The sequence below is a fragment of the Brassica napus genome, chromosome A8 (genome assembly GCF_020379485.1).
Source record: "Brassica napus cultivar Da-Ae chromosome A8, Da-Ae, whole genome shotgun sequence".
Lineage (NCBI taxonomy): Eukaryota > Viridiplantae > Streptophyta > Magnoliopsida > Brassicales > Brassicaceae > Brassica > Brassica napus.
In genome coordinates, this window is record NC_063441.1 from 13,507,903 (window position 1) to 13,532,035 (window position 24,133).

The window sequence follows — 24,133 nt, forward strand, 5'->3', positions numbered from 1 at the left end:
TTGTGTTATTGCAATCGTTTATTATATCACAGTGTTTCATAAATTATTGGTATAATGTTTTCATATATATAAGTCCAATTATAGATTATTTTATATTTTATTTATATATTATATAAATTGATTATGATATGTAGTTTTTACTTTATTATTTATTACTAATAAATATAAGAAACATTTTAGACGTTAATACGAAATATATTAGAAAATTTATTGGAAAATCTATTTTGGTTAAAATTTGATTAAAAAAATCTATAATTTAAATTATGAAAAGATAAACATATTTAAATATAGGTTCAATAAATATATCTATGGCGTATCACTGTATATATGTGGTAAAACTAATGGTTTATCTAATTTTGTACTCTTCTTTTAGTAGATTAGATTCTATATCTTAAGTTGAAGAGATGTAATATATATAGGGGATAGAATAATCCATTTTATTATGAGTTAAAATCGTATCGAAGCATAATCTGTAATCAATCCAATGCAAAATTGATCTCGCCAATCTTTACTAAAATTAATAGTAAAAGAACTATCAGTTCGATTATGTGTATAAGGACAAAGTCCTACAACGAAAATTGGAATGAATCTGAAATAATACACAAATGAAATCAATCAATTCACTTATACTAATTCGTTTTGAATTGTAAGATTATCTAACTTAATAAAACAGTTGTTCAAAAAAAAAATCAAATAAAACAAAGAGAGACAATATACGCAATTTTAAAATTAGAGTCTTGTTTTGTTAACGAGTTAAAATGTGCTTAATTAGATATTTGTCAATTGTTTACACCTTTTTTTAACAGCATTGTTTGCACCTTTCATAATTAAGTATATATTTGTCAATTGTTTAAACTTTTTTTAACAGCATTGTTTGGACCTTTCATAAATAAGTATATATATAGTTGAATTATGAAAAGTATCTTTTGTTTTATTCAACAGTAAACGTAAACGTATCATAAGATTACATGATGAACGACGAGTTGATATGTTTTGATGACGTGTGGCTGAGCGTTAAGAAACGACATACCAAAGCAATTGGTTTTCCCTAAATAATGAAACGAATTGAGGAAAAAGAAAGATGAATCCTTAAGCAGAAATAAAAAGAAAGAAAGATAAATCAAGAAAGGAGAAAATTCATGTCACACGTGAAAAAAGTAGAGATTTAATATACTCTTTTTGTGGGGAAAAATAATGTTCAAAGAGCAAATAAAAGTGGCAAATAAAAAGTGAAAAAGAAATTTAGAAGATATTACCACCTAAAGCTTGACGACAATTGTTAAAAGTAAATCAAAATATAATTCGATTGATACAAATGTATTGTCACATGTAAGCTTTTTCGTGATACAAAAGGGAATTATAGAACGTAGTAGACGACTAAATTCACATTCTTATCAAAACTATAACAATGTGGCTGATGTAATTTTATAACAAAACAAAATCTATTTATTGATTCCGAAGTAAAAACAAAAAGTTTCCTCAATCGTCATTCATTGGGTTCCTACAAATTTTCCTTATCAACATTGTTGAATGCGCAGAATAGTAACGGTGAAAGCTATCAGCGACGTGGCTGTATCCCAGGTGCTCAGAGTGGAAGCAGGTTGCTTTAGTTCTGGTGTTACTTCTGCACCAGGTTTAATTGGTGCGTGTAATGCAGTTCCTCCTTGATCAAAGTGTATAAACTGTACATATAAATATATCTAAACCCTAAGAAATCTCCTTTATAATTTTATTAATGATTTATGGCAACAAACTCTAGTCAGATGAGGGTATTTTGACGGACTCAATGCAAAATCTGAGTTATTCATGGGTTAATGAAATTTAATTAACTAAAGTGAATCAAATGTCGTATAGGAGAGAAATAACATTTTTAATTTATTTTACTGTAAAACTTTAAAATTTATTAAACACATTACTAATAAAGCCCATAAATTGCAAAAGCCTCAAATTATTTATATTCTCTTCATTGCATCCCATGCAGTCAAATGTCATGAATACCCTCCACATACACGCTGACGCTGCATCAACTCATAGCAAGGTGAGGGCATTCACGACATTTCGTATATGCAACGAGGAGCTTAATACAAGATTGTTTCAAGTTTTAAAAGACTGTAATAATTTTTAAACGGTAAGAACAGGCGAGAAGCTCCGATCACGGAGAGGCTACGATTGCCCATGGCAGATGCAAAATCGGTTTCTCCTTCTTCGTCTTCTTCACCGGAGGTTCTTGCTCCGGCGACGATGGTGGAGGAGTGTACGAACTCGTTAACCACGAATCATTTGAGCTTTCGTCGCCATTGAAAGGGTTTGAATCGATCACGCAGCTTGGGGAGATCAACGATGGCGAATCGCGACTCTTGCGTTTCCGGGAAGTTTGGGTTTCGATCTGTAAACCGATACGATCCTGGAGGATGAGATTGTAGCAAGGTTCGACCTTTTCCTGTTGAATGCACAGAAACTGTTTGTGAAAATGCCTCAGTGAAACAGAGTTTTACTAGTGGAGTGATTAGAATCTAGAAGCTAACCTTGGTTATGTTAAGGACGTTGAGGAGCTTGGTTTGGTGTGAAAGAGGGTCAAAGGGCTCAACTTGGTCTATGACTCTCATCATGGTGGCTGCGGCAACAACTGATGGGCGGTAGCCGACAAATCTTGAATCTGACAAGAACAAAACAAGAATGTAAAGATTACTGAGATTTCAGTAAAATGGGGATTTTCTGTGTCGTTTACTAACCGGAGATTACAGAGAGGAGGAGACGGTGGCATCTGTTGAGGAAATCCCAGTGAGCATTGTTCTTAAGCCCCAGTCTTCTGATGATGTGGTCTAGAAACGAGATTGGAGTGATGAGATGCATCTTCCATTGGAGAGTAGAGAGAATCAGCAACTCCATCCTCTGTATGGTTTTTGCCTCAAACACATACTTTGTCTCCTCCACCTACAAACACACCCAAAAAAACAGAGTGATTGAGAACAGAGGGAGATACAAGTAAACTTTAAGGTAAATGATCTAAAGTATTATCATTTACTTGAAAGTCTAGAAGAAGAGGGACATGGGTTTCTTCGACTTTTGCAGCTAGAGAGAGGCAAGCAACAGAAACGAGCTGAAGCATCCATGGTTTGTCTCTCTGTAAGCTGTAGCTACAGATGAACTTGTCGAGATAAGTTATGGCTAAAACAGCTGCTAAAGTAGAGAACCCATAATGAGAGTTGACCCTCAGAATCCAACCCACGGCTTCTTTTCGATCAGTTGCGAGATAAAGATCATCGAGACAGCTGAGTTCTTCTTCTTCTTCTTTGGTGAAGAGAGCGACCAGATCTTCGTCTTCCCAGAACAAATCTTGCTCCAGAAGAACGAACGGAGAAGTAGTAGAAGAAGAAGAAGAATAGGAAGAGTTCTCTTCAACTACTTCTTCATCGTCCCATTTCTCTTCTTCGCAGTAGAGAGCATCAAGAAGAAACGAAGTGCTATGCTCTTCTCTACTTTCTTCCTCCTTTGGAATCGCCATTGTTCAAAGTAGACTCAAGAATGAGAAGAAAGATCTCTTCCCTTCTGTAGTGTTGATGTTTCTCTTTGGTTATTGGCCTGGCTCAGGGCATTAGGATAAGATGATAGAGTGAAAATCTCTCGGAGAGAGACTCATCTTCCTCTCTATGGAAACGTGCAGAGATTAGCTGTAGGGGGAGCTACAAAAGAGAGACTAGAGAGAGAGAGAGACTAGAGGAGAAAAGCTGGAAGTGGGAAGGAGAGTGATAAGAAGAAGACTGATTTAAGAGAGAAGGGCGATATGGTTTTTCACATTTGTCTTTTTAGGTGCTCAATATGTTTTATTTATTTTGTGATATTAAATGTGTCGTTTCTTTATCTATTTTTCTTTTTCCTTTGTCTTTTTTTTTTGTATTTTATGTGTAATTTCTTTTTAGGTTTCCCGCTTTACCCACTTGTATTCATTGTAGAGATCGAGAAACCAAAACGCAGTAAAAATCTGCGGGATAAATTACCTAAATTTTACAATTATAGATATTGACCACATTGTTTCAAGAAAAAAAAAATATTGACCACATAGACAGAATATAAACGATGGAACCACGCAACACAATATAAAACAAAACAAAAGAAGAGGTTTCAAGGTAATAATTAAATTATTTAGCAAGAAAATCTGCAAGCTCGCTTAATAATATGAAAAATATTCAAATCTTCTCAATGAGTTTCACTGACCATGGCAAAATAACTAACGGATACGCTATATTTTGCAAAGGTCAACAACAACATCACAGAGAAGATACAAAGAAAGAAAAATTAAAAAATCAAACTCTAGAAAGTACAAATAGCATCACTAGGATCATCTATACATCATAAAAAAAATTCAGTCGACTCTAAACGCCGGGGCTTCAGTACGGAGGAGGTGGGTATTGTCCTGGATAGGGACCTTGAAAACAAGAAAATATGCCAACCACCAATGACAATTGTTAGAGATCTTCCATGAAAATGATACAAGAAACACACCCAATTCACATAATCACATAAATATTAATATATGCATATTGAAAACGTAAAAGCACACAGAACTTTCTCCTTCGGTTCAGACCGTTAAACACTAGTCTAAAGTTCCTAAAATTTTAAGAGTTAATATACAGAAACATGGAGCCCCAAATTGTTAACATTTAAAATCTTCTAAACTGTGTATAACCCCTAAAATCTGAAGACCGGCCATGTTTATGCTTACAGTTTAAAAGATAAAAGTTGTGTTTAATTTGGAAAATGAACATACTATGACAGGCAGCATCTAAACACAAAAGCAAAAACGTTTGTATATACCTTGTGGATAATATGGTGATTGTTGAGGAGGGTAAGTTGAGGATGGAGGAGGAGGAGGAGGAGGGTAAGCTGAAGGACCAGGAGGATAAGCCGAAGGAGCGGGAGGGTAAGCGGAGGCTGAGGGAGGAGGATAAGCAGATGGCTGATGAGGATAAGCTGAAGCTGGTGGGTAAGCTGATTGTGGCTGAGAGTATTGTACTTGTGGGTACAGAGATGGTCCAGAGTATGGTGCTGAGTAGTGAGGTACTTGAGGGGCATAGGGTGGTGCTAATTGTGCAGAACCATAATTTTGTTTCTGCATTCAAGGAACGAAGTGTATGTTTCAGCCGTTTATTCTTTGTCAATAAGCGATCAAACCTGTAGCTTAACGTTGCTTATTGAGCATTTATGTTACCTTTGCGGCTGCATAATGCAGTATGAGCCGTACTTCTCCCGCATATCTGCAAGACATAAATGTGAAGTATTTTCAGAAGAGTTATAATCAAGTTAACTAATCTATTTATGAGTATATGCTTCTTATGTGTAGGAACAGGACTATAAGTGTTTTCACATTTGATTATACCAGTAATGAAAGTTAATAATAACTCAAAATTAACAAAGAAGTGAAATAACAGCTTGTATTACAATTAACACCAAAGATGACAGGAAACTACACATAACCTCTCTTACAAGTGAACAAGACCATGCTTCCATGTCAACAAAAGAAATGACAAGAGCTAAAAGTTTCACTTAAGCAGAAAGCATAGGGCCCACGAGTATTACGAGGCACACCACATGAAAGGTTCTATTGATAATTGGCAAGTCCAACACAGACTGCTCTAACACCGAGATCATATAGAACAAACATGCACCATGCAAGTATTGATTACAAAACATGATATAATACTCAATGCAAAAAGAACCAAAAACTAATGAAATCAATGTTGTTACCACACTCACCTCCCATTTTTACCCTGCAGAGTCCAGGTACAGTCGTCATATCCTTCAGAAAGAGCCTTCTGCAATTTAATCCTAATCACAACAAACACACATAGAGAAAACAAAAGACTCAGTTCCACATCCGAATCAGGAACTTAAAAGCACACATGAAAAAAGCACATACGTAGCATTCCCAATGAAGTCATCAGTGGAGAGTGTATTGCTATTCCAGAAAACTACCTTAAGATCCCTAAGGCCTTCAAGCAAAGTGAACATAAACTTCTCTTGGAACACTGCGTTCTTTCCACCATCTGAAAAAATAAATAAAGAAACGCATCAGATATTTATAGACGAGTAAGCTTTTCAAACCCTTGTAAGCATTAAAGAGGGCTAATAGTTAACCTGTGCATGTTCTGGTACGGTGCCTTGTGCTGCTATACTCGAGTACAACGTATGGATCTTGCCTCGAAAACCATTCCGTATCTTTTAGTTTCTGGCATCCAACAACTGAAACCAAGCAAATCACATACGCAAACCTCAGTGAACATTGAGTTAGAGAATCATGAAAAAAAAAAAGAACAGAAAATCGAGGAACAGAGGGGGTACGAACCAGTGACCTCGAGAACCTGGCCTTGAATACCCGCCATCATCGACATGAACTGGATGGAAGAAACTAGATTTGCTTAAGAAATACAGAGAGATTAGGGGTTGAAAGAAGAACAAGAGATTGAAAAAAATGTAAGGATGAAGCTTAATCAAGAGATGGTCCGTCTTTAAATATACGAATAATCAAACTTCGGATTTCCCAGAAGTTGCGGCAGTTACTTTTTGACTTTACATGGCTTGAGCCTTGAGGTATACGCGTTTCTTAAATGTTATTTCCTCTTTCTTACATTTTAATGTTATTTCCTCTTATTAGACTTCTATTTTAGGAAATATTTCCATTTATCTATTATTTTAACAATGTATTATTTATTTACACTGAACTTATTTGATAACATCATTTACAGAAGAGTTAATTACTTAGGTTTTATTATTTGAAATACTTATTCAAATGTTTGAGTTATCTAAGATTAGGATTCCAACAAAAGAGACGACGATTTTTGGCGAGTAAAATAAGATAAGACCGACCTAAGAAAAATAAAACATCTAAATCCATCAAAATGGATTTACATCAATTCGAGTTTTAATTGGCAACAAGATTAATAAATGCAGTCTTTGTAGACCAATCAATCATGAAGACGATAGATACTATTTCAAAGGCTTAACAGATAATCGTACAACTCTTTTTAGGTTAATCTATAAACTAACCTATAAAACTATTGTATCGTGGAACAAGTCAGCCAAATATATTTATATTTACAAAGAAGCCGCCAATTGGAAACATCACTTCTTTGTTGAAATGGTTTTATTCAACATCACAAACATTTCTTTCAAAGAATCTTCGTTTCTCATGTTGAATTGGCACTTCTTTGTTGAAATGGGTTTAGAGCACCCGTGGAACACTTGGAGTCTCTCTCTTTTAAAAAGAATAAAAAATGAATAACATGACAGAGAATGGAGAAATAATGAGAGACGTCTTTGAAGGAAGAGACTTTTCCATGAGTTCAAAGAGTTTAGAGACTTTAAACTAAGAGCATCTCCGAATGAATTCTATTTTTTCCTTTATAATTTACATTAAAATAGAGTAATTCTATATTTAGAGTAAAAAAATAAGATTACTTTATATTTCACTCTATTATAGAGTGAACCATTGGAGCAAATTCAACTCTATAATAGAATTACTCTATTTTATAATGAAATATAGAGAAAATTATAGTGTAGCATTGGAGATGGTTTAACATGTCTCTTTTACATTCATTCCTTATTACTAGTTTACATTGAATAAACTATCACAATACTAAAAGCCCCATATCCTCAAAATCTAGGCTGCCACGTCACCTAAAATAATCAGTCACGGGCTGGGCTTCGACTTTGTTTCAATGGGTTTGTTTTGTTTTTCGGGCTGGGCTTCGAATTAATGGGATTCCTCTGGTTTGGGTTACGGCTCAGTCGTTGAGTTAAACCTAGATCTACGGAGGCAAGTTGCGAGTCTCTCCTTCTCTTCTCCATTTCTCTTCGTCTTCTCCTCTGTGTTTCGATCATCCCATTCTTCACGATCGGCAGTTTTGTCTCTCCTCTAAGAGTGTACACGTCAACAGTTTTTAAAGTTTGTGGTCCTACGTCATGTCCGGATTGGTTTGGTCGATAAGGTTGGCGTTTGGTCTTATTTGGTTCTCCATATTTGGTTTGATAATTATGTCAACTAAGCGTTTCGTTCTATCATTGATTAGGGCTTCATTGTTATCGTCCTTCCACATTCAGCCTCACCGTCTCTGCTCATCTGCAAACCAAACGATTTCTCCTTCCAATCTCTTTTCCACCCCAGTGAATTTTTTTTTGTCAGTGGTGTGTTGTTTGGTTTAGTGGATTCGAAGAGAATGGTGACAGGATTCAAATCAACACTGATCTTCTTAGTCGTAAGGTGTTAGACATTTTCAGATTGTGTTACCATTTGTTTTAGTTGAGTTTGGCTCTGTTTCGTGTTATGATTTTCTGCATTTCGTTGCAGATTCAAGAGCTTAAGCAGTGTCAATTCTCCGAGGTAAGCAATGGTCTAGATTACATTATATAATCACACTTTTATTAGACGCCTATGGTTGTTTTTTAAAAAGATGTGTTGGTATTTCTCGGATACTTGGGAGCAGCTTCAGAACAATGGAAGGGCTGAGGTCATTGATGCCTCAAATTTTGACCAGACCAAGCTTCAGGTCGGAGATAAATAACTTAGTTCAACAACTCAGAGAAGAAAGAAAGAGTTTTATTTTTTCCCTGACTGTTGATTTTGGTTTCTGGATGTAGCTAAGAGGGAAGGCTTGGTTTACTAATTCTCTAAAGTCAAGCCTGATGTACATCTGTCATGCGCCTGGTTCTCCTTACAACAGTGAGCAACCAAATCAAGAAGTCAGGTCAGATTCCTCAAGTGGTCCAGTTGCTAATTTCTGTCTGCTGTTTCTAGAGGCAAAAAAGGTTTTTTTTTAAAAAAAATTCTTTCTTCTGCATGTAGCTGATTGTTTCATTAGTGGTTTCTCTTGATGACAGGTTGATTAGTTGAACTGAAAAGTAATCAGAGGCTTTTGTTTTCATCCATGATTAATGGAACAGGAGAGAAGTGCTGGACTTCTAAAAAGGTTAACCCATGATTATGTTTTAAAAATGCATGAGATGGTAATTAAATTATTTCTTATTGGTGTGGTAGATTACTTAGACAATAAATATTTCTGCATTCAACGTTTCTTTTGGCCATATTATTTGTGTTCGCTTTAAACATAATGTTTGCCTTTTCAGTCGACCTAACAACCGAACAAGAAGAGGTTATCCTCTCCATCCATACCCACAATCGTACTGATATATTCATGTTTCTTAAATGTTTTTGTAGTTCATCTTAATACCCAGTGTTCTTTTCTTATGTTATTCCAATAGAGCCATTATCTTCCAAGCTGATTATATGCCGATGATATGTAGGTTGCAACAATGTTTGCAGTGATGAAAGAAACAGACTATTACAATAAACCGCAATTTAGGGAGCATTTTTGGAATGATTAGTTGGGAAGAAGCATGTGATACTGAAGTTAGATCACTGTGACTTCACTCCCATATATGAGTGGCATTTAAGAGAAGAAGAAACAAATGAGCACAGAGGTAGTTAGAAAGATTTTTTTTCTTGCCGAGGTTTTCCTTGGTTTTGTCATAAATAGTTCCATCTGAAAGAAACAAATGAGTACAGAGGTTGTTGAAAATTTTATCTTTACAGGAGAAAAAAGCTTTGAAAAAAGAAAAACAGAAGTAAGAGGAGAAATATATGTGGGCTGTTGTCGACGGTATCAAAGACAAAGTAATTTTCCCCATAGTGTTGTCATTGTTCCCAAGTCAGAGTTCCTCGCTAAAACTTCTGTTCATCTTTCAGGTTGGTAATTTCAGGGTTGACCCGCATGGGATCTTCAGAGGCCGTGGAGAGCATCCAAGGTTATTTTCCTTTCAAAGAGACTTATTTTTGTGATCAAAATACCTTCACATTGTGGATTCGGGAAAGGCATTGTCTATTTTGTTTTCTCTCTCAAAACCTGTCTACTGACTGTTTTTCAGATGGGAAAACTAAATGAGCGTATCCATCCATCTGATATCACCATGAACATTGGGAAATGTGTTCCTGTTCAAGAATGTCCGATCCCTGTTGAAAAGTATTGTGATTTTTCCCCTTGGTTTTCCTCCAAAATAGAAAAACGTTATATAAAGAAATTACTAAGCTATGTGAGATGAGGCACTGCAGATGGTAAGACGTAAAGCATGACAACACAGTCACCTGGCTAGCTATCTGGAGTGATCCTATCAACACAAAAGAGTTCAAGTATGTGTTTTTGGCAGCTAGCAGTGCCTTGAAAGGTCCGAGTGACAAGAAGTATGAGAAAGCCAGAAATCTTACGGTAGGAAGCTTTCATTGTTTTGAAGCTTGTGCTTGCTATTACTGTTTCTCCTTTTTACAAAAATTAAATTTCAAATAGATAGAATTGTAATAAACGGTTAAAAAAACTCTAGAAATTTATAAAAGTATATGGTTTAAAAAATTTTTAATTTTAGATATTTTATTAGATTTTGTTAAAACTGATTTGTGGTGGACCAAAATAGTCTGTAAAAACTCAACACAAACACATCAACAACGTACTCGGCCCCGCGCTTGCGCGGGGGCTATGCCCTAGTTATAATAATCTTTAGAAATTAAGTTTAAAAAATAAACCGCTAATGATGCTCTTATTCATAAGTTACAAGCATTTCAAAGATTTGCTACATTTAGACAAAAAAAGTTATACCAAGAAAAAGTGAGCAATCCTTTTTTTTCTTCTTTTCTAGCTAACTGTAGATAATGTATAAATATTCAAACTCACAATATAATTATATATTCATCAAAACATGTTCTGTACTGACACAACATAAGATTAAAAAAAGCTGAGAATTTACTTGTTGGAATCATCAAATTTTTTAATTCAGGATGTTTATAGTAGAATTTACGAATGTATGTATCCTCGTGGATAGTTAAGTAATCTTTAGTCAATTAGCTAGGAAAAAAGAGGATTGCTCACTTTGTACATCGAGAAGTTTGATGTTAAAATTCCATAAAGTGTATATTATACATATTACGAAAAGAGTTACATGATATTTTGGTGTGGTGTAGCCGTACATGATTCTCATAGACATGTACAGTTATCGACTATACAATCATCTATGTAAAATTTTTATATATTATAATAGTATAATTATCCAGATAATAAAAAATACTAATAATCAATTTCGGAATCCATAAATAATTATAATTATATATATATATATATATATATCATTTTCATATATGAAAATAATCAATTTCGGAATCCATAAATAATTATATATATATATATATATATGTATGTATGTTTGAACACTTGAAAGAGATGCATAAAGAGAAATACCAAGCCCCTAAGTTCCGAGTGTTTCCCACTGCCTGTAACGGCAACATGTGATGGATGTAGAGCTGCGTATTGTTGTCCCAAACGTAGGAGTCCTCCTCTTTGTCCTTTTTAGGATAGTCTAGTATCCGGCGGACCGAAATCCAACTAACTAATTTCTGGGGCATATCTGCTAAACCGATTTAGTTACTCGCATTAGAAATTAGATATCCATTTCGCATGTCCATACAAACAGATTAATTTGAGATGATATTTTCTTCTTTGTTGGGTTCTTGCGATTCTTGTTTGTAGTATTCGCCGGGCATGAGGTTTAATTTTTCAGTAATGTCAAGGAAACAAACCAAAAGATTGATGAAACTAAAGGCCTGGACCGATGAAATCGTACCGGAATTACATTCATTAAAAAGAGTCGTACCGGAGATAATTGTCAATCGGAGAGAGATTACTAAACCGTAGGGTTTCGGTTTTGGCCCAGTAAGGTTAAAGCTAATGAAGGAAAAGCCCAGGAAGCTAAATTTATTAAAGATCACCTCTCGGTCCAGATGTGTACTTAAAATTGCGGTGAGTTCCTCTTGAGACAGGTAGAATCACATTCACATGGGCTTAGAGATTATATATGTTTCTTCTGGAAGAAAACTGACGAATGCCATGACGATAGTTTAACTTTAAAACCCCCAAGCTTATCCCATTTCGTCAAATATATTTTGACAGAAAAGTCTTTGTATTGATTGTTTCGTACAACTATTCTGAAAATTCAATAGAGTCAAAGTCAAGATTATAACTTAATGGCCCTAAAAAGATGGTGTTTCCACATATTAATTAGTATTTTTATATACACATTCATATCTCTCGATCCAAAGTTCAAACAAAAATTAATAGAAACGTTTCTCCTCGTCTCTGCAAAATCCACATCTTGTTTTCTCCGCAGACAAACATGGGCGAAGCCTCAAAGCTCCATATCTTCCTCTTCCCTTACATGGCTCATGGCCACATGATACCAACTCTTGACATGGCCAAGCTCTTCTCCACCAAAGGAGCCAAATCCACTATTCTAACCACACCTCTCAACGCCAAGATCCTCGAAAACCCCATCAAATCATTCAACCAGGACAACCCTGGACTCGAAGACATCACCATCCACATCCTCCATTTCCCTTGCACAGAGCTAGGTTTGCCCCAAGGATGCGAGAACACTGATTTCTTCTTCTCTAATCCTGACCTTAACACAGGTGACTTGAACCGCAAGTTTCTACTTTCAATGGAATATTTCAAAGAGCAGTTAGAGCAGCTCCTTCAGACAGTGAAACCAGACTGTCTTGTCGCCAATATGTTCCTCCCTTGGGCGACTAAACTCGCTGAGAAGTTCGGTGTACCAAGACTTGTGTTCCACGGCACAGGCTACTTCTCTTTATGTGCTTCTCATTGCTTAAGGCTCCACAAGCCTTACAAGAGCGTTGCTTCGAGTTCTGAGCCCTTTGTGATTCCTGAACTCCCTGGAGATATTGTGATCACAGAGGAACAGGTCATAGAGAAAGAAGAAGAGTCTGTGATGGGGAAGTTTATGAAGGAACTGAGAGATTCAGAGAGAAGCAGCTTTGGTGTGTTGGTGAACAGCTTCCACGAGCTTGAACCTGCTTACTCCGATTTTTACAAGAGTTCTGTAGCTAAAAGGGCTTGGAGTATCGGTCCGCTTTCCTTAGGGAACAGAGAGTTCAAGGAGAAAGCAGAGAGGGGCAAAAAGGCTAGCATCGATGAGCATGAATGTTTGAAATGGCTTGATTCCAAGAGACGTGAATCAGTGATTTACTTGTCATTTGGAACCATGTTGAGCTTCAACAACGAGCAGCTCGTTGAGATTGCAGCTGGCTTGGATATGTCAGGACATGATTTTATATGGGTGGTTAACAAAAGTGGCAGCCAAGGTACTCATCAAACATATCTTTCTAGCCATTATTTGCAACATTGCCTTCTGTTTTATTTAAAGTAAAAAAATGATTTGGGATTCATTTGTAAAGAGTCTATACCAATATTCAAGAAATCGCTAAGCGGACCTAGACAGATTTATTTTAAAGTATTTGGTCTAGAAAATTGTTTCGCTTAAGACTGATTTACCGCCTAGACCGGTTTTTAGAACACTGTTTTTATGTGTTGTGTTGTGAATAGGTGATAAGGAAGAGTGGTTACCTGAGAGATTCGAAGAGAAGATGAAAGGAAGAGGATTGATAATCCGTGGCTGGGCGCCACAAGTGGTAATACTAGACCATCAAGCAGTTGGAGGATTTTTGACACATTGCGGATGGAACTCGCTTCTAGAAGGTGTAGCATCAGGGCTACCAATGGTGACATGGCCCATTGGAGCAGAGCAGTTCTACAACGAGAAGTTGGTAACACAAGTGTTGAAAACAGGAGTGAGTGTAGGAGTAAAGAAGATGATGAAACCTGATGGAGATTTCATTACCAAAGAGAAAGTGGAGAAAGCTGTGAGGGAAGTGATGGCTGGAGAAGAGATGAGGAAACGGGCTAAGCAGTTAGCGGATATGGCGAAAGATGCGGTGAGAGAAGGTGGATCTTCAGATATTGAGGTGAACAGGTTGATGGAAGAGCTTAAGTTGGTTAGGTTGCAAAAAGAAGAGGAAAAAAGAAGTTGATCTTTTTTTCTATGTTAAGGAACAAATGTTATTGACAAACAATAACGATGTTGTCGGTTTGAGTTACTTTCTCGAATCAGAACGATTTAGTATGTTGTTCTACTATACAATTTACTCTACGATGTCACATGTTTTACTTAGTTTGAAAGTACTCTCTTGACTCTTATGTTATGTGAAAAAATTAGTATCTGTGCAGTAAAATTTAGAATGAATGACCTGGTTTGTAATATTCATAGCGATTGATAATACATTCGTTTTGTCCCCCAAAATTTAAGTAGTTAATATGTATGGATCATTCAACTTTATAGGTAAAAAAACGTGAAATAACCAAGTTGCTTTGGCATAATGACAAAGGAGTTTCAGTTGGAGTGTCCGTTTCTGGGTTCGAGCCTTGGCCACTGCGGAATTTACATATGGGCTGCAGCGTCTGAGACCGAAGACCGTTAACAGTGAGCCACTTGGTGACTTTTGGGTCCATGCTCACTTCGGTCTCTAGTCTGGACCACCACGGTGGAGCCATGATACTCGGTTAGCAAAAAAAAAAAAAAACTTGAAATTAAGTTCTTGAGCCATCAAAACACAAACCCCTTCATCAGTTCCGTCTTCTAATATTGTTAGCTCGGTTAAAGCGAAGAACGTGAACCATAAGGATTCCACTAACATTTGGCACACTCCAACATCACTTCCTAACTAGTTACAAAAATTTACTCGATTAGCATCAAACTTTCTCCAGATATAATTCTTTAAAGTCTGCAGTTTTTATGTAGGGCTTCTAGAAATGTATAAAGGCTTCTTTCTTTTCTTGCATGCAATAAAGTCTATTTATTATCAATAATATAAGGTTAGTATTTTATCTTTTTTCTCCAGTCTCCATAAGGCGAATGGCAAGTTGTGTTCTTACAAGTCTTCATTATTGGTGGACAGTCTCAATCTCAAACCACGCGCTATGAACTTATGAACTTAGCTTTTTCTAATATAAAGTCTAAAGACCCAATGCTTCAAGAAAAGTATTCTAGAATCATTAGTTTAAACTACTCCATGTTATGATGATTAAGACGCTTGGCGGGAAGATAATTCTAAATGATTAGTCAAATTTGATTAGGCGATTTCAATGTATACTAGTCAAATTAAGCACTAATATAAGTGTCATCTTGAGAGTTTACAAAGTGTCATCTTGAGAGTTTACAAGTTATTTATTTTTGGTACAGCCGACAAAGAAAAACAAAATTGGCTCCATAAATCTTGAAAACTGATCCTAGATTCCGACAAGTGTGGCAAGTTGACAGAGGAGAAGGACCAATGAAACCAAAACAAGTTACGTATGCATATACGTCAGAATCCATTACCCAAAATGATCTCACAAGAATCCAAACTAACGTGTGGATGGTGGATTTTATACATTATATATTTAAGAAAACTGTAACGATAAAATATAACATTAAGCAAAGACTCTTACAACCATTCAATACGTCAAGAAATTTTATTTTGTCTACGAGGTTCAGAATCTTTTATTTCTCTTAACTTATTTCTCAAAATTCTCATAGTAAATCTAATTTTCTTTGCAACCAAAGCAAGAGAAACATGAGTAGTAGTAATCCACAACACAAGCTCCATGTTATGTTCTTCCCTTTCATGGCTTATGGCCACATGATACCAACTCTTGACATGGCTAAGCTGCTCTCTAGCAGAGGAGCCAAGTCCACTATCATCACCACACCTCTCAACTCCAAGATCCTCAAGAAACCCATCGACGTATTCAAGAACCTGAATCCCAATCTTGATATCGACATCGAGATCTTCGATTTCCCTTGCGTGGAGCTAGGGTTACCAGAAGGATGCGAGAACGTCGATTTCTTCACCTCAAACACCAATGTGGACGGTAACTACATGGCCTTTAAATTCTTTATCTCCACAAGTTTTTTCAAAGATCAGCTCGAGGTTCTCCTCAAGAAGACAAGACCAAACTGTCTTATCGCCGACATGTTCTTCCCATGGGCTACTGAAGCTGCTGAGAAGTCTCATGTGCCAAGACTTGTGTTTCACGGCACTGGCTACTTCTCTTTATGCGCTGGTTACTGCATCAAAGTGCATAAACCACAGAACAAAGTAGCTTTGAGTTGTGAGCCTTTTGTGATTCCAGAGCTCCCTGGTGACATAGTGATCACTCAAGAACAGATCATAGACGGAGACAACGAGTCCGAGATGGGGAAGTTCATGATTGATGTAAGAGAATCGGAGCTGAAGAGCTCAGGTGTTGTTGTGAACAGCTTCTACGAGCTTGAACCTGATTACGCAGACTTTTACAAGAGATTTGTGGCTAAGAGAGCGTGGCATATCGGTCCACTCTCTGTTATAAACAGAGGATTTGAGGAGAAGGCTGAGAGAGGAAAGAAAGCTAGCATTGATGAAGCTGAATGCCTTAAATGGCTTGACTCCAAGAAACAAGATTCAGTCGTTTACATTTCATTTGGGAGCGTGGCTTGCTTCAAGAACAAGCAGCTGAGAGAGATCGCTCTAGGGTTAGAATCTTCTGGCACAAGTTTCATATGGGTTGTGAGGGAAAACACAGATGACAAAGACGAATGGTTAGAAGAAGGGTTTGAAGAGAGGGTGAAAGAGAGAGGAATGATAATAAGAGGATGGGCTCCACAAGTACTGATACTTGAACACCAAGCAACAGGAGGGTTTGTGACTCACTGTGGCTGGAACTCGCTTCTTGAAGGAGTGGCTGCAGGGCTACCGATGGTGACGTGGCCTATTGGAGCAGAGCAATTCTACAACGAGAAGTTGGTTACGCAAGTACTCAGAACTGGAGTGAGCGTGGGAGCCACAAAGCATGTGAAAGCTATGGAAGATGATATCATTAGTAGAGAGAAAGTAGAGAAGGCGGTGAGAGAGGTCTTGGTTGGGGTAGAGGCGGAGGAGAGGCGTAAACGGGCGAAGAAGCTGGCGGAGATGGCTAAAGCTGCGGTGGAAGAAGGAGGGTCTTCTTTTAACGATCTAAACAGCTTCATAAAAGAGTTCAGCTCATGATGATCCTTTGTTTAGAGTTTTGGTCACAACTCTTATATTGGGAATAAGACAAAACCTAATGTAATGTTCAAGGAATATAGGTTAATCAATCTTTCATTTTCACTTGAGCGAGCTAGTATGAATTTGTATCTAGAAGCGGCAGTCAATAATTTTCCCAACTGTTTGATTCTAAGAGGCGCCAAAAATTCTGGTACATGTTTAAATTACGTCTTAATTACATTTGTCAAATATTCACCAACGCTTCATAAAGAAAAACAAGAGTTTAGAGAGAGGTGCGTTTTGAGAAAGAGTGGTGACACATGATCTTGTCTTGTTGCATGCACATGCTTACCTGAGATTTGACTTTTCTCTGTATGTAAGGAACTGAAAGAATAGTTAACCTTTTTTTTTGGTCAAAAGAATAGTTAACCTTTAATTATATAGATATACAGATAATACTCTGTTTGACAAAATAAAATAAAATACAGATAATACTCTCTAAATAGCATCAATATTACTTATTACGTATATGTTATTAGAATATATATAACTTTTATTAAGATATAACCTCCTAGGCTCCTATTGACTGTTTTAACAAAAATGACAGCATAATTTCTAGTTATACATTATATTAGTCAATTAATTAATTTTTTTACTCAAAAGATTTAAGCATAATTGTAGATTTTGAATTGATTTACAAGTTAAAATTAGATTTTGGTTCCACAGGACCTTGAAAACTGATCCTAGATTCCAAAACCCAAAACATGTGACGTATGCAAAGACGTCAGGTCCATTAAACCAAAACGTTTCTTCCATGTTATATAGATAGAGAGATGCATAACCAACTCTTCTACAAGCTTCAGAATCTTTCTCTCTCTCAAATTTCTCGAAACATATAATTTTCTTTTCAATCAAAGTCAAACATGGCTAGTAACTCTCATAAGCTCCATGTTATGTTCTTCCCTATCATGGCTCATGGTCACATGATACCAACTCTAGACATGGCTAAGCTATTCTCCAGCAGAGGAGCCAAGTCCACTATTCTAACAACACCTCTCAACGCCAAGATCCTCCAGAAACCCATCGACACATTCAAGAACCTCAATCCGAGTCTCCAAATCGAGATCCAGATTTTGGATTTTCCTTGCGTCCAGCTCGGGTTACCAGAAGGATGCGAAAACGCTGACTTCTTCACCTTAACCAACAACAGTGATGATAGACGCGCCATGATCTCCAAATTCTTTTTGGCGACCAGGTTTTTCAAAGACCAGCTTGAGAATCTCCTCGAGATAAGGAGACCAGACTGTCTTATCGCCGACATGTTCTTCCCCTGGGCTACTGAAGCTGCTGAGAAGTTCCATGTGCCAAGACTTGTGTTCCACGGCACTGGCTACTTCTCTTTATGCGCTAGTTATTGCATCAGAGTGCATAACCCACAGAAGAGAGTAGCTACAAGTAGCGAGCCATTTGTGATCCCTGATCTCCCTGGGAACATTGTGATAACTCAAGGACAGATCTTAGACCGTGGTGAAGACACCGAGATGGGGAAGTTTATGACCGAGGTTTTAGAATCAGAAGCGAAGAGCTCAGGTGTTGTTGTGAACAGCTTCTACGAGCTCGAACCTGACTATGCTGATTTTTACAAGAGTAGTGTAGCAAAGAGAGCGTGGCATATTGGACCGCTCTCGGTTCACAACAGAGGGTTTGAGGAGAAGGCTGAGAGAGGAAAGAAAGCAAGCATTGATGAAGCTGAATGCCTCAAGTGGCTTGACTCCAAGAAACCAGATTCAGTCGTTTACATTTCATTTGGGAGCGTGGCTAACATCAAGAACGAGCAGTTGATTGAGATAGCTGCAGGGTTAGAAGCTTCTGACACAAGTTTCATCTGGGTTGTGAGGAAAAATGGTGATAACACAGGTACTGATGATACACAAAACTCATGTATTGATTGCTTGTTCATGATAGGTTATATACTAAAGTGTTGAAAGTTGTATTAACAGGTGACAAAGAAGAGTGGTTACCAGAAGGGTTTGAAGAGAGGGTCAAAGGGAGAGGAATGATAATTCGAGGATGGGCTCCACAGGTTCTGATACTTGACCACCAAGCAACCGGTGTGTTCGTGACCCATTGCGGCTGGAACTCGCTTCTTGAAGGAGTGGCTGCAGGGCTTCCGATGGTGACGTGGCCGGTTGGAGCTGAGCAGTTCTACAACGAGATATTGGTAACGCAAGTGCTCAGAACTGGAGTGAGCGTGGGAAGTAACAAGCATGCGATTATGGGAGATTTCATTAGCAGAGAGAATGTGGAGAAAGCGGTGAAGGAGGTACTGGCTGGGGAAGAAGCTGAGGAGATGCGTAGCCGGGCAAAGAAACTTGCGGAGATGGCTAAAGCGGCCGTGGAGGAAGGAGGGTCTTCTTTTAACGACCTAAGCAGCTTCATTGAAGAGTTTAGCTCATGATCCAATCAACTCGTGACTTTGAGTTTGAAACTTCTGAAATCTAAGCAAAATCATCAAATTTGAGTCAGTGTGAGTGAAGATCATGTGAAGTTGTGTATAGAAACTTTTTGTAATATCTTTAAGGTTGGGTCTTTTCTTGAGTTCTTGATGAAGCCACTATCATGTAAGAAGCTCCATCTAATGGTGACACATGTTCGATTCATTTTGGTCTTTGTTATGGTAATAAGAGTACACTTTTGTTACAATAGATTTTATATATCAGATACCGATTGTCTTTTATAATAAATAGGAGGTACCTGGCTGCATCTTCTATGTGGTAGAATCACAGACAAAGAGAAGAAAAGGCATCATCAGCACTGATTCTTCTTCAGTTGTCAGTATGTCACTACCAATAATCCCCACAAGAACAAGTACCATCCCTAAAATGGTGGAACCTATTGGTATCCCTCACAATGATCTCTCTCTCAACCACCTTTGAAACCAACTTAATTGCTGAGTGGCAATCTCCACAAACCCGTATGTTCTTCTTTATGTGTATGGTTGAACCAGGAGGGGTGTTTAAAAGCGCAAACGCCAACGCAATTTTCTCGCTGTGATACTGTAAATTCACTTCCCTCTCTTGTTGATCCACATGGACAACTACATGGCTAGTGTCTGGCACATATCCCAAATCCTTGATCTTTGCATAAATCTCCTCCCACTTGCGACTAATCTCCTCCCTCTGCGGATGGCGTTCATCATTCGCTACAAACATGTGGATTGCGTTCTCAATCTCTACCCAGCTGCACGCAGGTTCTTTCTTCACTCCACTTTCCTTCATCTTCTTTCTCACTCTTGCAGCATCGTTCCATCTGCCACCTGAGGCGTAGATGTTGTATAGTATTACATGTGGACCAGGGTCATCAGGGTCGAGTTCAAACACATGCTCGGCTGCATAAGCTCCCAATTCCACATTCTTGTGCATCCTACAAGCGTTAAGCAGGGCTTTCCAGATGGCTGCAGTGGGTTCTATTGGCATCTCTCTGATAAATCTCAGTGCCCTGTCAAGATCACCAGAACGCCCAAGAAGATCAACAATTGTAACATAGTGCCAAGCCTTGGGTACTATCCCATCTCTCTTCATCAGTTCAAAGTAATGCCACCCTTCATCTAGAAGACCAGAATGGCTACAAGCTGTAAGCACAGAGAGAAAAGATATCTCATTGGGAGTAATCTCAGCCTTCCTCATTTCTTCAAACAAGCACACTGCTTCTCTTCCAAATCCATGTTGAGCATAAGCTGTGAGCAGCGAGTTCCAAGACACCACATCCCTTTTAGCCAATCTATCAAATATTTTTCTCGCGTCATGGATGCTTCCTGACTTCGCATACATGTCAATAAGAGTGTTTCCCGCGAAAGCCACAAGCTTTTCGCCGGACTTTATCATATACGCGTGAACCCATTTCCCTTGTTCCAAGAACCCTGTACTGGAACAAGCACCAAAGATGCTAGAGTACGAGAAATGAGAAGGTCTGAAACCTTCTCTAAGCATCCGTTGAAAAAGCTCAAGAGCCTTCTCTGTACCACACCTCCTCGCATGGCCAGCGATCAGAACATTCCAAGAAACATCATTCCTACTCTCAAGCGCATCGAATACCAGCTGCGCATCATCCATAAGACCATAGCGAGTGTACATGTCAAGAAGAGAGCTACCAACGTGAACATTCAAATCATACCCGCACTTGAGACAGAACCCGTGAAGTTGCTGACCGCAACAACCTCGAGGCTCAGCTGCAGCAGCAGCTTTAACCACGCTGGACAGAGTGAACTCATTAGGAATAAACCCATCTCTAAGCATCTGAATAAACAAGACGAGCGCATCAATGGGTTGACCATGCTGTGAGTAACCAGAAATCAAAGTGGTCCACGTGACAAAGTCTCTTTGAGGCATTTCGTCGAACACCTTGCGAGCCTCTTCCAAGCTTCCGCATTTAGCATACATGTTGAGGAGAGTGTTGTTCATAACAACCTCACATCGGAACAGAGACTTGGCAACATGGGCGTGCACGGTCTTTCCCTGATCAACTCGCTTGGAGACTGTACATTCCTTGAGCAGCATGTTGTAGAGACATCTCAAAGCGGTAGCACCATTTCCTTCGAGGAGATCAAAGACACGAACGCCATTTCTACTCCTGTGGAGATTATCATTGGATGGGAACCCTAAAGGCTCGATTATGGAATCATCATACAATGGTGCCGGAATAGAACCTAGGCCCCGATAAAGGAGACGAGACGTGACACTCACGGAAGTTGAGAGCATTCCTGATGTAATTAAAAGAACAAACTTGTTAGGAGATATTGTTATTAGATACTTATTGTGGTGTTTGGTCTTTGTTATTACATACTGAGTTGTTTTGTCTTCCTATTGGTTTAGTTTAGGCTTCGACACATTTATCAACCAAAAAACTGATTAAACCAAAAAACGAGGTTTGGTTTAGGTTTGTATCCTATAAATTACCCGAACCGATCCTATATTTTAAAATTAAAAATCCAAAATCAAACTGGAACCGAAATCGAATGAGTATCCAAATTTCTATAATATAGTTTATAAACTTATAGATATTAACTATAATTAGTTTTAAATAATCAAATATTTTTAAAATATTATTTATAAATCGAATCATCTGAAAAAACTATCCGCACATTTTGTCTGAATATTTAAAGTATTTATTTTTTTATTTGAAAACATGAAAAATCTGATATTTAAACCCCAAAAGCGAATTTTTTTACTTCTTAACTCTAAATTAACCAAAACGCTGAAATCAAAATTATCTCATATACTAGGGATTAACCCGAGCTACGCCCGGGATTTTTATTTTTTTTCTAATTTAAGTTGTTAAATTATTTATATTTAGGTTATGATATATATTTATATAAATGTTAAGATGCATGTCATAATTAAAATTTATTTTTAAATTTTAGCACGTTAAATTAACATATTTTTTACTATTTAAATATTTTTTTGTAATTTTGTTGGCTATCTAGTTATCATATTTAGCAAAACTATTTGTTGAGTGTTGGAATAAATATCTTAGATATTTAATTAAACTGCAGAGTATTTTCGGATCGACCACATGCTCAACAATCGATCGATCCGTAAAAAGATGGTCGATCTCCTTGGCCAGGTAAGTACAATTTTAGCAAAAATATATTTGATTTTTCAGATATTAAGTATATAACTAGTCTTTAGAATATTGTTTTTGTGAATTGTATTTTTTGATTAAATTATTGTATTATAATGTTTATGTAAATATTTTTTCTGATGTTTGAATTTGTATTGTTCGTATACTTAACCTAGATGATATTGATGTTTAACAATTTATTGTTTTCTGGAAATAGAAAATAATGATATATCAAAACGTATCTAATACTTGTTAAATGATAGTATAATGTAAATTACATCCATTATTTGAAAATAACCATTTGTTGTTTTTATTTTATTTTTAAATCAGAAATTATTTTTATTTAAAAACATTATTCATATATAATATAATAGTTTAAGTTTGGAAGATTAATATATATATATAAATTATGTATATTTTTTTAAAAAAAAAATTAAGATATTATATATTGAGTAACTGAATAAAAGCTGAATTTATTATCTTGAAAATCAAATATTTATATTTTTGTTTTCATGTTATACTCACCAATCCATCATTGATATTTATAACTCAGTATGTTTTTTTAAAAAACTTAGTTTTAAGTAATAAATGAATTTAATAAATTAAATTCATCACCTATAATGTTCTGTAAACTATATTTGAAAACTCTCTAAAATTATATTTTAAGCATAATATTACTATTATTTAATTTAAGTTATTTTAAGCATAATATATGCTAAACTAACTTAAATTATATTTACAGTAGGACCATCTTAAACCGGTTAATAAACCAAAAACAATACTAAACCAACATGAACCAATACCTGATTCGGCGAGGAAAGAAGTGTTTCGTGATAAACGCTTGAATGGTTATTAACTGTAAGGGTTTGATCATGAAAGAGTTAGTATGAATATTAACAATAAAATTATGGATTACATTAATTTAAATTTGTAAGAATACTTTTGAGTCTATGAAAAGCAATTCAATTCCCATGAATAAGTTTGGCTTTTGGAAGTTGCGGGTTTTCCAACAATGAATCTACCAAACAAAAAGTTCGTTGTTATAAAAAATCTCCTTCAAGGTCATTAAAGGTTTTTGGGACGGCAAGAGTTGATGGTGGAACCATTTTTTTGCTCGAGTGCTTTGAAGTTTTCCTTGATAGTGTGAGGTTGATGTTGATGGAATAATGAGTTTTATAGGGACTTTCTTGATCTAAAACTATACATTTTTTTTTTTTGTTTAATGTGGTATTTCTATTTTTATATAATTTACTACCATTTAAGATAAATGTACATTTTAAGATAGATGTTTAAATCTTAATGTACTTTTTCCATTTTTTTAAATGTTTATTTCCATTTCTTATATTTTTTATTTACGTAATATTTATATTTTATATTTTAAAATAGATATTTAAATCTGAATTTACTTTTTCTATTTTTTAAATTGTGTATTTACTTATATTATATATTTTACATTTTAAGATGTTTAATGCTTAATCAACTTTTTCCATTTTTTTAAAAAAATTGTGTATTTACTTATTATATATATATATAAAATTCATATATTATGTATTTACATTATTTACTTATTATTTATTTTCC

The 24,133-nt window shown here is 36.5% G+C and overlaps 6 protein-coding genes and 1 long non-coding RNA gene across 11 annotated transcripts; 4 read left to right on the top strand and 3 right to left on the bottom strand.

Annotated features, from left to right (window-relative positions):
- Positions 1-1,851: 1,851 nt before the first annotated feature.
- LOC106361041 (cyclin-D3-1-like) lies at positions 1,852-3,895 on the bottom strand. Of its 2 annotated transcripts, XM_048738852.1 has the most exons (5): positions 3,687-3,895; positions 3,026-3,651; positions 2,733-2,934; positions 2,526-2,656; positions 1,852-2,440 (listed from the first exon to the last, which is right to left on the bottom strand). In XM_048738852.1, the coding sequence occupies exons 2-5, from the start codon at positions 3,503-3,505 to the stop codon at positions 2,153-2,155; spliced, it is 1,101 nt and encodes a 366-aa protein (XP_048594809.1). In that variant the 5' UTR covers positions 3,506-3,651; positions 3,687-3,895; the 3' UTR covers positions 1,852-2,152. The 2 variants fall into 2 exon arrangements, with proteins under 2 accessions (XP_048594809.1, XP_013656190.2); XM_013800736.3 differs by having other exon boundaries at positions 3,026-3,895.
- A 222-nt stretch (positions 3,896-4,117) lies between these two features.
- Positions 4,118-6,651, bottom strand: LOC106361043 (elicitor-responsive protein 3). The gene is made up of 7 exons (XM_048738854.1): positions 6,344-6,651; positions 6,136-6,240; positions 5,918-6,044; positions 5,755-5,826; positions 5,210-5,255; positions 4,816-5,110; positions 4,118-4,426 (listed from the first exon to the last, which is right to left on the bottom strand). The coding sequence occupies exons 1-7, from the start codon at positions 6,387-6,389 to the stop codon at positions 4,389-4,391; spliced, it is 729 nt and encodes a 242-aa protein (XP_048594811.1). The 5' UTR covers positions 6,390-6,651; the 3' UTR covers positions 4,118-4,388.
- A 1,413-nt stretch (positions 6,652-8,064) lies between these two features.
- On the top strand, positions 8,065-10,449 carry LOC125577393. 3 transcript variants are annotated; one of them, XR_007315823.1, is made up of 9 exons: positions 8,065-8,257; positions 8,345-8,377; positions 8,481-8,543; positions 8,635-8,741; positions 8,875-9,474; positions 9,587-9,667; positions 9,740-9,798; positions 9,919-10,013; positions 10,103-10,449. It is a non-coding gene; the product is annotated as an uncharacterized LOC125577393 (long non-coding RNA). The 3 variants fall into 3 exon arrangements; XR_007315824.1 differs by having other exon boundaries at positions 8,875-8,963; positions 9,298-9,474; positions 9,919-10,449; XR_007315822.1 differs by having other exon boundaries at positions 9,919-10,449.
- Positions 10,450-12,088: 1,639 nt separating this feature from the next.
- LOC106361044 (UDP-glycosyltransferase 73B1-like) lies at positions 12,089-14,150 on the top strand. Its single transcript, XM_013800738.3, has 2 exons — positions 12,089-13,195; positions 13,437-14,150. The coding sequence occupies exons 1-2, from the start codon at positions 12,208-12,210 to the stop codon at positions 13,919-13,921; spliced, it is 1,473 nt and encodes a 490-aa protein (XP_013656192.2). The 5' UTR covers positions 12,089-12,207; the 3' UTR covers positions 13,922-14,150.
- Positions 14,151-15,340: 1,190 nt separating this feature from the next.
- LOC106361045 (UDP-glucosyl transferase 73B2-like) lies at positions 15,341-17,056 on the top strand. The gene has a single exon (XM_013800739.3). It carries the CDS (start codon positions 15,503-15,505, stop codon positions 16,952-16,954), a length of 1,452 nt encoding a protein of 483 aa, XP_013656193.2. The 5' UTR covers positions 15,341-15,502; the 3' UTR covers positions 16,955-17,056.
- A 711-nt stretch (positions 17,057-17,767) lies between these two features.
- On the top strand, positions 17,768-19,645 carry LOC106361047 (UDP-glucosyl transferase 73B2). Of its 2 annotated transcripts, none has more exons than XM_048738850.1 (2): positions 17,768-18,850; positions 18,922-19,645. In XM_048738850.1, the coding sequence occupies exons 1-2, from the start codon at positions 17,857-17,859 to the stop codon at positions 19,389-19,391; spliced, it is 1,464 nt and encodes a 487-aa protein (XP_048594807.1). In that variant the 5' UTR covers positions 17,768-17,856; the 3' UTR covers positions 19,392-19,645. The 2 variants fall into 2 exon arrangements, with proteins under 2 accessions (XP_048594807.1, XP_048594806.1); XM_048738849.1 differs by having other exon boundaries at positions 17,826-18,850; positions 18,934-19,645.
- On the bottom strand, positions 18,931-22,231 carry LOC106361046 (pentatricopeptide repeat-containing protein At3g24000, mitochondrial). Its single transcript, XM_013800741.3, has 2 exons — positions 19,688-22,231; positions 18,931-19,431 (listed from the first exon to the last, which is right to left on the bottom strand). The coding sequence occupies exon 1, from the start codon at positions 21,688-21,690 to the stop codon at positions 19,777-19,779; it is 1,914 nt and encodes a 637-aa protein (XP_013656195.2). The 5' UTR covers positions 21,691-22,231; the 3' UTR covers positions 18,931-19,431; positions 19,688-19,776.
- Positions 22,232-24,133: the final 1,902 nt, after the last annotated feature.